The following is a 9,928-nucleotide window of genomic DNA, read 5'->3' as shown; positions in this document are numbered from 1 at the left end:
GACCAGTAAGTTTTTGGAATCAAAGTAGCTTTCAGATTTCCCTCTCCAGACTGAACTTGTCTCCTGAACTTCAGCTCTGTGCATCTAACTGCCTGCTCGTCTGTAATAGGTATCTCAAAACCAACATGTCCCAGACAGAACTCCTTATGTTCAGACCCAAATTCTCCCTCCTCCTGTTCTCCTTGCTCACCAAATATCAACCGTTTGTGCCCCAAACCTCGGCATTCTTGACCGTGTCTCTCTCTCATAGGAGGGCTTCCCTGGCGGTTCAGATGGTAAGGAGTTTGCCTGCAAGGCAGGAGACCTGGGTTTGATCCCTGGGTAGGGAAGATCCCCTGGAGGAAGGAATGGCCCCCCGCTCCAGTGTTCTTGCTGGGGAATTCATAAGCTACACCTAACCAGGCTGAGAATTCTGTTGGCTTTAACAAAACCCTTAAACATAAACCATCGTCGCTGGATTATGGCAAGAATCGATCTCTCTGCTCCCATCCTGGCCCTGATTCAGTCTGTTTTCAACTCTGTAGCCTGTGTGATCTTGTCAAACTGTCTGATCAACTCTTCTCACTATTGGCCAGCCAAGATCGCTCAGTCGTGTCCCACTCTGAGACCCCACGACTGTAGCCTGCCAGCCTCCTCTGTGCATGGGATTTCCCAGGCAAGAATACTGGAGTGGGTCACCGTTCCTTTCTCCATGGGATCTTCCCGACCCAGGGATTGCACCTGGGTCTACCTGGGAAGCCCCACCATACTAAGAGGCAAAGGCACATGGCCTCAAGAGGACCCATATAATCTGCCCACTTGGAGGTCTAAAACCTCATCTGCTTCTGGTTCATTTTCTCTCCTCCATCCCTCCTGCTCTACCTAGCTTATTTCTCCGTCATTTTTTCCCCTCATTGCTTCGTCTTATGTGTAAAATTCCATTACCGGAATATACCAGGTTTTACTCTTCCATTCTCCTAGCAATGGGTATTCAGTTGCTTCAGCTTACTACAAAACAGCATTCTGAAAAATGTCATGGAGATGTATTGGGGGTTAGAATTACAAATTATTCTTTGTAATCCATTACAAGGAAATGGATTTGGGGTTAAAACTACCTATTGTTGTTGTTTAGCCACTCAATTGTGTCCGACACTTGGCGACCCCATGGACTGTAGTCCACCAGGCTCCTCCGTCTGTGGAATTTTTCAGGCAAGAAATACTGGAGAGGGTTGCCGTTTCCTTCTCCAGGGGATCTTGACCCTGGGGTGGAGCCCTTGTCTCTTGCGTCTCCTGCATTGGCAGGCGGGTTCTTTACCACTAGCGCCACCTAGGAGACCAGTGTGGAGGCTCCTTAAAAAAGAAAAATAGAACTGCCATATGATCCAGCATGTTCTTTTCTGTGAGGTGTCAACCAAAGCAACTCAGAATCTCTAGGTTTCCTCTTTGTATGAGTCCAGCTCCAAATGAACCTCTAGCATTCAGTAGCTTTCTTTTTCATCTTATTTAGTTTACCAAGCCTAATTCATGCATGTTCCCAAACGAAAGCCCAGGTTTTCCAGATTTGGCTATTTGAATGAGCTGTATCATATCTAAAATCATGCCACATGGCATGTATTCCCTATCTGAAGGTTCTACTGAATGTATGAATTGTGTTCGCCCCATGGTGTTTAAAAAAGTATTTGTAGGGGGATTTCCCTGGTGGTCCAGCAGGGAAGAATCGGTGCTTCCATTGCAGGGGGTACAGGCTCAAGCACTGGGCGGGGAACTGAGACCCTGCACGCTATGCGGTGAGGCCAAGAAAAAAAAAAAATTGAAAACTGACCCTATTTGTTGAGGGCAATGAACTTCAAAATGAGTCAGTTTGTACCTAGGAATTCTAACCAGAAAACCTGAAAGAAGCTCAGCAATACCTGTAACAGGCGCTCTTTGTGAGTTCAAGTGTCCATCACTGTCATGACGTCACCAGCGTCTTCCTGACTCATATTGTTCTTGATCTATAGGATTGGGACACATCAGTTTTTTATGTGTTTTTTTTTTCTTTTTTTAAACAGAAGACATTATGTCCCTAGTCATGGCCTCCAGGTCAACTAAGGAAGCTTCAAGAATCACCACCCTTGTGCACCTAAGGGCTTTATAATCGAGGGTTCTTTCCATCTGGGTTCTGGTGGATTCAAAATGAAAAGAGGAAATGAAAGACAAGCTCCAAGGTGAAGCATGAATACATACAATGGCCCATTTAATGCTTCTCTCCTCTGATTTATCGGTCCCTCTTTCCCCAGAGACCATGGTGACAAAGGGTAGGCGCAGCCGTACCTCGTTCACAGAAGAGCAGTTGGAGATCCTTGTCCAGGCATTCAGCCAAAACCCTTACCCTGGCTATACCGCCAAACAGAGGCTTGCTGTGGAAATCAACGCTGAGGAGTCTAGGATCCAGGTACATTCCAGGTTCCAGATCTCCAGGACGAGAAGCAGAAACTCAGGGTGGGAACGGGGGGGCTGGGGACTTATCTGGTGGCCCAGTAGCTAAGACTCCCAGCTAGATGTAGCGAGACATAGCTACAGGTGTTTGTGTCAACTTAAAAAAACAGTCACAGCCTAAAAGTTGCGAGTTAGGTTTTTATTCAGTGGAAATTTTTAGGACTTCAAGCCTGGGAGGCAGCATCTCAAGCTACCCTGAGAACTGCTCCAAGGAGGCTGTAGGGGAAGAGGGAGGAGCCGGGTTATATTTGTGCATTGTCACGTCCGACCGCTTGTGAGAATACTGGAGTGGGTTGCCATTTCCTTCTCCAGGGGATCTTCCTGACTCAGGAAACTCTTGTGTCTCCTGCGTGGGCCGGCGGATTCGTTACCAATAGCACCACCTAGGAAGCCCCATGAAGGAATTTAGTGCTTTTCTATGTAAGAGAAAGCGCAAGAGTCTGGGCTCACACCTCAGCTGTGTGACCAATATCCTGTGTTTTTTCACACCCTGAGCTCCGTTGGGGCTCATCCTAAGGAGTGGCGGGATCTGATGGCTGTTAGATTCCAGGTATTTTCTCCTTTCTGAGTGCCCTGGAGGGCTGGAATCGGCGATGGCTGTGACATCCTTGTTTACTGATATGGCTGGAGATACTCTATTTGCATAATTTTTTGAGAATGCACACCTCAAAATTCAAGGAGAGTGAAAATCTTTTTCCCCAAAAATCTTAGTAATCGCAAAAGTTATTAACTGAAATTGGTGCAATGTTTCTGGAGGACAATCTGTTAATATGTATTAAACCTGAATGTTCATGACATTTGATAGCATATCATTTTAAGGATTTTTTTTTTTGCCAAGAAGATAACTTAGGATGTTTGCAATAATGTAATTGTGAGAATATTCATAGCGTTTTGTGCTTCTTTTTTAATTAGGTTTTTGGCCATGCTGCCTGGCATGTGGGATCTTGATCCCTCAACCAGGGATCAAACCTGGGCTCCCTGCAGCGGAAGTGCAGAGTCTTAACCACAGGATCACCAGGGAAGTCTTAGCATTTCATGCTTCTCACAGAGAGCTGTTGGAGAGAAACCTCTATTCAAGAATAAGAGGAGGGACTTTCCTGGTGGTCCAGGGAATAGGAATCCATGTTCCCAATGCAGGGGCCCTGGGTCTGATCCCCGGTCAGGGAACTAGATTCCACGTGCCACAACTAAAGATCCCATGTGCCACAACTAAGACCTGGCACAGTCAAGTAAATAAAAAATAAAATATAAAAAAAGGGGGTGGGACCACTCACTGAACAGGCATCATCAGCCTGTGTGATAAGGGTGTTGCGTGGAGTGCTTTGCTTGACCCTCAGAATGAACTCCCAAGAATGTTGCTCATAGCCTCCCATCCAAATGTGGGCACTGAGAGTGAAGGAGCTTCCAGGAGTGGGCAAGAAACGTGCAGACGCACCTCCAGAAAAGAGGGATGGCATGGTGGCTGGAAGACACACTTATTCCAGGGTGTAAAAGCCAGGTGGGTCGTCTAGGTGATGTGGTCACAGACATCAGCAAGTGTCGACGCGGTAGCTGCCCGAGGAATGCTGGATGGTGTGAGGGTGAACCTTCTCCTTCCAGTGGATTCTAGAAGGCCAGGGAATAGCAGACTGGTGTGTGTGCACTCCGTTGTGTCCTGCTCTTTGCAACCCCATGGACTGTAGCCCTCCAGGCTCCCCTCTCTATGGGATTTCTCAGGCAAGAATACTGGAGTGGGTTGTCATTCCCTTCTCTAGGGGATCTTCCTGACCCAGGGATGGAACCCATGTCTCCTGGATTGGCAGGTAGATTCTTTACCACTGTACCAGCTGGGAAGCCCAGGTGTAAAGTTGCAGATTCAGGCTTGACAGAGATCTTACAAGCAGATTAATTAGAGCATCCATTTACTAACTTGAAAAGAGTATTACAGGGGACTTCCCTGGTGGTGCAGTGGTTAAGACATTGCCTTCCAATGAAGGGGTGCAGGTTTAACTCCTCATTGGGGAGCTAGGATCGCACGTGACTCGTGGCTAAAAACCAGAAGGTAAACAACAGATGCAATATTGTAACACATTCAATAAAGACTTTAAACATGGTCCATATAAAAAATCTTTTAAAAAAGAGATTATTATAGCAAATTGTGTTGGGACCGGGTCATGAAGATGCTGAATGCCAAGCCTTTATCTAAGGCTTAATTGAAAGTAACCAGATCGGTGATAATCCTGAGTTTAGGGTTCATAAGAATTACTGCCCACCCCCCTTTTGGGGGCCATGTCATGGCACGTGGAATCTTAGTTCCAGGTTCAAGCTGGTTTTAGAAAAGGCAGAGGAGCCAGAGATCAAATTGCCAACATCCGCTGGATCATGGAAAAAGCAAGAGAGTTCCAGAAAAACATCTATTTCTGCTTTATTGACTATGCCAAAGCCTTTGACTGTGTGGATCACAATAAACTGTGGAAAATTCTGAAAGAGATGGGAATACCAGACCACCTGACCTGCCTCTTGAGAAATCTGTATGCAGGTCAGGAAGCAACAGTTAGAAGTGGACACGGAACAACAGACTGGTTCCAAATAGGAAAAGGAGAATGTCAAGGCTGTATATTGTCACCCTGCTTATTTCACTTCTATGCAGAGTACATCATGAGAAACGCTGGACTGGAAGAAACACAGGCTGGAATCAAGACTGCTGGGAGAAATATCAATCACCTCAGATATGCAGATGACACCACCCTTATGGCAGAAAGTGAAGAGACACTAAAAAGCCTCTTGATGAAAGTGAAAGAGGAGAGTGAAAAAGTTGGCTTAAAGCTCAACATTCAGAAAACGAAGATCATGGCATCTGGTCCCATCGCTTCATGGGAAATAGATGGGGAAACAGTATCAGACTTTATTTTTTGGGGCTCCAAAATCACTGCAGATGGTGACTGCAGCCATGAAATTAAAAGACTCTTACTCCTTGGAAGAAAAGTTATGACCAACCTAGATAGCATATTCAAAAGCAGAGACATTACTTTGCCGACTAAGGTCCGTCTAGTCAAGGCTATGGTTTTTCCTGTGGTCATGTATGGATGTGAGAGTTGGACTGTGAAGAAGGCTGAGCGCCGAAGAATTGATGCGTTTGAACTGTGGTGTTGGAGAGGACTCTTGGGAGTCCCTAGGACTGCAAGGAGATCAGCCCTGGGATTTCTTTGGAAGGACTGATGCTAAAGCTGAAGCTCCAGTACTTTGGCCACCTCATGCGAAGAGTTGACTTATTGGAAAAGACTCTGATGCTGGGAGGGATTGGTGGCAGGAGAAGGGGACGACTGAGTATGAGATGGCTGGATGGCATCACGGACTCAACGGACGTGAGTCTGAGTGAGCTCCGGGAGTTGGTGATGGACAGCAAGGCCTGGCGTGCTGCGATTCCTGGGGTCGCAAAGAGTCAGACACGACTGAGCGACTGAACTGAACTGAACTGACCAGGGACTGAACTCGTGCCGCCTGCGGTGGAAGCACACAGCCCTAACCACTGGCCCGCCAGGGCAGCCCCAGAATCACTCCCTTTGGAGAAGAGCAGCAGTGGAGCCGAGACGACATAAACATGTTTAATTCTCTTGTTTTCTTTTCCTCTCTTAGATATGGTTTCAGAATCGAAGAGCGAGGCATGGATTCCTGAAGAGACCCAAGAAGAAGTTAGACCCAAGCAAAGACCACGCCTCCCCCAAAGAGAAGATTCAAGGTAAACAGCCTGCTCCAGCCCTGCTCCCCTCCAGAGCCTCCTGGGACGCAAGTGCCTCTTGAGCGTGGCACCACTTACAAGAAACCATCTCTTCCTCTCTCCGCCTTGTAAGAGGAGAGTGGGAGAGGAATATTTCCTCCTTCAGGGTTTCCTGGTCAAGGCATCCCAGGAGCACAGGGTTCAATAAGGCCCCTGGAAAGTCTCCCCACAAGGTCCAGATATTCTGAGTCTTAGCTTATTTGTGCTGGAGTCTAGCAATTCAGCCAAATGCTGCTGCTTCTCAGAGAGACGTGGGTTCGATTGCTGGGTCGGGATGATTCCCTGGAGGAGGAAATGGCAACCCACTCCAGTAGTCCTGCCTGGGAAATCCCACGGACAGAACAGCCTGGCGCCCTACAGTCCGTGGAGAGTAGGACACGACTGAGCACACACTCTTCTAGAACCCTCCACCTTGAGTCACCTTCTCAAGGAGTGGCAACAGATCCAAGTTAGATGGTGAGAGCCTGTTTGGGTTCCTCATCTGAATATGTAAGCTGATCCCAAGTGTTTCTCTACCTTCAATCCTACCCCTGCTCCAGATGGAAGAGACAGACGGTGTCGTACCAGCTACACTTCTTCTCAGTTGCAAACTCTCAAGAACGCCTTCACAGAAAACCCTTATCCTGGGATTGACTCCAGAGAGCAACTTGCTGAAAAAATTGGGGTTCCAGAGTCAAGAGTCCAGGTAATCGAAAAGGGACTTGATATTGTGTGTACATAATGAGACATCTCTGAGTGATTTCTCCATCAGGGACTTGTTCTCATAGACATCGTGAGCAGGACAGATGGGGACTTTCCTGGTGGTTCAGTGGCTAAGACTTCATACTCCCAATACCTGGGGTGCAGTTCAATCCTTGGTCAGGGAACTAGATCCCACATGCCACAGGCAAGAATTTGCATGCTGCGATGATAAAAACCCCAACCACGTGCTGCAACTAAGATCTGGTGCAGCCAAATAAATAAAATAAATATTAAGAAAAACAAACAGCATAGTATGTTGTAAATGAAAAGAAGATAAGCAGGACAGATGAAAAGTGGGATTTCTGGCTTGAATAGTTCTTCGCCAGTGGCTCAGTAGGGGAAGAATCTGCCTTCAACGCAGGAGACACTGGAGACTCGTGTTCAGTCCCTGGGTGGGGAGGATCCCCTGGAGGAGAAAATGGTAACCCACTTCAGCATTCTTGCCTGGAGAATCCCATGGACAGAGAAGCCTGGTGGGCTACAGTCCACGGGGGTTCCGGAGAGCTGGATACGACTGAGCATGCATGCACCCGTGGGATAACAATGTCTTCCTAGAAGACATTACCCTCTTCTGGGTCACAGAGTAAAATCAGGCATTTTTGAGAGGAAGGAGAGAAGTGGGAAGAGGATTCCAGGCAGGGGAAAAGCTGAAATACAGGTATGGCCCTTTCGGAAAAACTAATACTTAATGAGGGAATTGTGGGGACTTTCAGGATATGAAACCTATCAGTAAATCATTAAGGTATTTGTACAAGATTCAGAATTTTGAGGGACATCTCTGGTGGTCCAGGAGTTAGGACTCCATGCTTCCACTGCGGGGACACGGGTTTGATCCCTGGGTGGGGAACTAAGATCCCCGTAAGCCACAGACACAACAACAACAACAACCCCCCCCAAAAAAAAAAATTCCGAATTTTGAACTTTATCTTGAGATGTGATAGACTTTCCCAGATGTCATATGGAATGTCAGTGGTTTGAGAATTATGCCTAAAAGAAACCATCTCTTCCTCTCCTTTGCCTTATAAGATGAGCCATGGTGAGACTTGCTGACATCAGTTTGTTTTTTCATTAAATCTCCTTGTTTTACCTACTTAGATTTGGTTCCAAAACCGAAGATCTAGACTCCGTATCCAGAGAAAAAGAGGCCTTGAAGGAGCTTTAGACCGAAGACAGAACCAGGGACAGGATCTCTGATACGGGAGTGTTCAAGGTACTAGCCTGCTGTTCCCAATGTGACTCACAATCAGTCTCCTGAGTGCCAGCTATTCCACACGGTGGAGTCAGCTCCAGCTTCCTCTGGGGCAGTGGATGAGCTTTCCACTCAAGTGTGCCTCCGCGGGGTCAGGGGGTGGTCACAGTCCCCAAGGCTCTTCCCAAGTCTGTGGTCCTCCCGAGGAATTCCACTGCCCACTTTTCAAGCTCTGAACTGGAACCCAGAAACCCTTTGTTTATTCATATTTTCCCTCATCCTGGCACATGGTAAACAATCAGATTTTGTGGAAGGTATGACTGGGTTACTGGCAGAATGAATCCTCAGGTGTGTTCTGCCAGGGGCTGGCTAATGCACGGCTTTCCCAAGGGGTAGGAGGTTCCAGATTTGACTGGAAAGTTGGAAAGAAACTGGTTTCTTCCATTTTTCTTTTCCCTTTCCGCTTTAGGTATACAGAACGGCACTCCATAGTGACGGTTTTATTTCTCTGGAGCCAGAAGAACAAAGTGAACAGGGAGACGGATTCGGTGTATTTGATGTCATCAGCCTGGACTCCACATTAATTATCTTCCTTAACATATCCCTCTAAACATACCTTCAGCTTTAGCTTCTGGAGATGGTACAGATGACACAAACAACCACGCAGCCCTAGTGACCAAATCCAGATTCAGAGTTCAACAAATCTTGAGGACAATGAAATAATTATAAATAGTATCATTTTTTTTCAGTCATAAGAATACTACTGGTTCAAGCAAAAATCATCAAAATGTGTGGTATCGTGATTTTAATCAAACTGCTGCTGCTAAGGTGCTTCAGTCGTGTCCGACTCTGTGCAACCCCATAGACAGCAGCCCACCAGGCTCCCCCATCCTGGGATTCTCCAGGCAAGAACACTGGAGTGGAGTGCCATTTCCTTCTCCAATGCAGGAAAGTGAAAATTGAAAGGGAAGCCGCTCAGTGGTGTCCGACTCTAGTGAACCCCTAAAAGGATGGGCTCAGAGCAAGCATGGGGAGGAGGGAGACTGATGCACTGAAGACATGGGAGCTCTGAGCCCCTTGGCACATACCTCACCAACCCTATGTGGCCAAGGCCACCGCACCCACTCCAGTGCTCTTGCCTGGAAACTCCCATGGACGGAGGAGCCTGGTGGGCTGCATTCCGTGGGGTCGCACAGAGTCGGACACGACTGAACGACTTCACTTTCACTTTTCACTTTCATGCATTGGAGAAGGAAATGGCGACCCACTCCAGTGTTCTTGTCTGGAGAATCCCAGGGACGGGGGAGCCTGGTGGGCTGCAGTCCATGGCGTTGCACAGAGTCGGACACGACTGAAGCGACTTAGCAGCAGCAGTTGACTTATATCCTTTAATAGCCTTTGTAATAAATCTGTAATCTAGAGACTTTCCTGAGTTCTGTGAGCCACTGTAACAAATTAATTGGACCCAAGGAGAAGGGTTTCTGGGAACCTTTGATTTATAGCCTATTGGTCAGAAGGACATACAGGTAACCATGTGAACTTGAGATTGGTTGGAGGCATTTATAGTCAAAGAATAGATTTAATCAGAGAAATGAGGAAAATGCAGCAACAAAGGAAAACAGTCAAACAAGATGAGATCTTGTTTGGGAAGGTCATGTGCACACTGCTGTATTGAAAATGGATAACAACAAGGCCTGCTGTAAGCACAGGACCCGCTGCTCAGTGGTCGGTGGCAGCCCAGATGGGAGGGGATTTGGAGAAGAATGGAGACACGTATATGTACG

General features: G+C 47.1%; 1 protein-coding gene across 1 annotated transcript; it reads left to right on the top strand.

The window, feature by feature from the left end:
• Positions 1–2,263: 2,263 nt before the first annotated feature.
• Positions 2,264–8,149, top strand: DUXA (double homeobox A). Its single transcript, XM_070289315.1, has 4 exons — positions 2,264–2,413; positions 6,073–6,182; positions 6,761–6,899; positions 8,051–8,149. Exons 1-4 carry the CDS (start codon positions 2,264–2,266, stop codon positions 8,147–8,149), a joined length of 498 nt encoding a protein of 165 aa, XP_070145416.1.
• The last annotated feature ends 1,779 nt before the right edge of the window (positions 8,150–9,928 follow it).

This window comes from Ovis canadensis, chromosome 14 (assembly GCF_042477335.2).
Source record: "Ovis canadensis isolate MfBH-ARS-UI-01 breed Bighorn chromosome 14, ARS-UI_OviCan_v2, whole genome shotgun sequence".
Lineage (NCBI taxonomy): Eukaryota > Metazoa > Chordata > Mammalia > Artiodactyla > Bovidae > Ovis > Ovis canadensis.
This window is presented reverse-complemented; position numbering and strand designations above follow the sequence as displayed.

What these genes read in the sequence shown, in the direction of transcription:
- DUXA (XM_070289315.1), top strand. Translation starts at nt 2,264, where the DNA reads ATGGTGACAAAGGGTAGGCGCAGCCGTACCTCGTTCACAGAAGAGCAG. An exon ending in CTGAGGAGTCTAGGATCCAG is followed by an intron (nt 2,414 to 6,072) that starts GTACATTCCAGG and finishes TTCCTCTCTTAG; the next exon opens with ATATGGTTTCAGAATCGAAG. An exon ending in GAGAAGATTCAAGGTAAACA is followed by an intron (nt 6,183 to 6,760) that starts GCCTGCTCCAGC and finishes TCCAGATGGAAG; the next exon opens with AGACAGACGGTGTCGTACCA.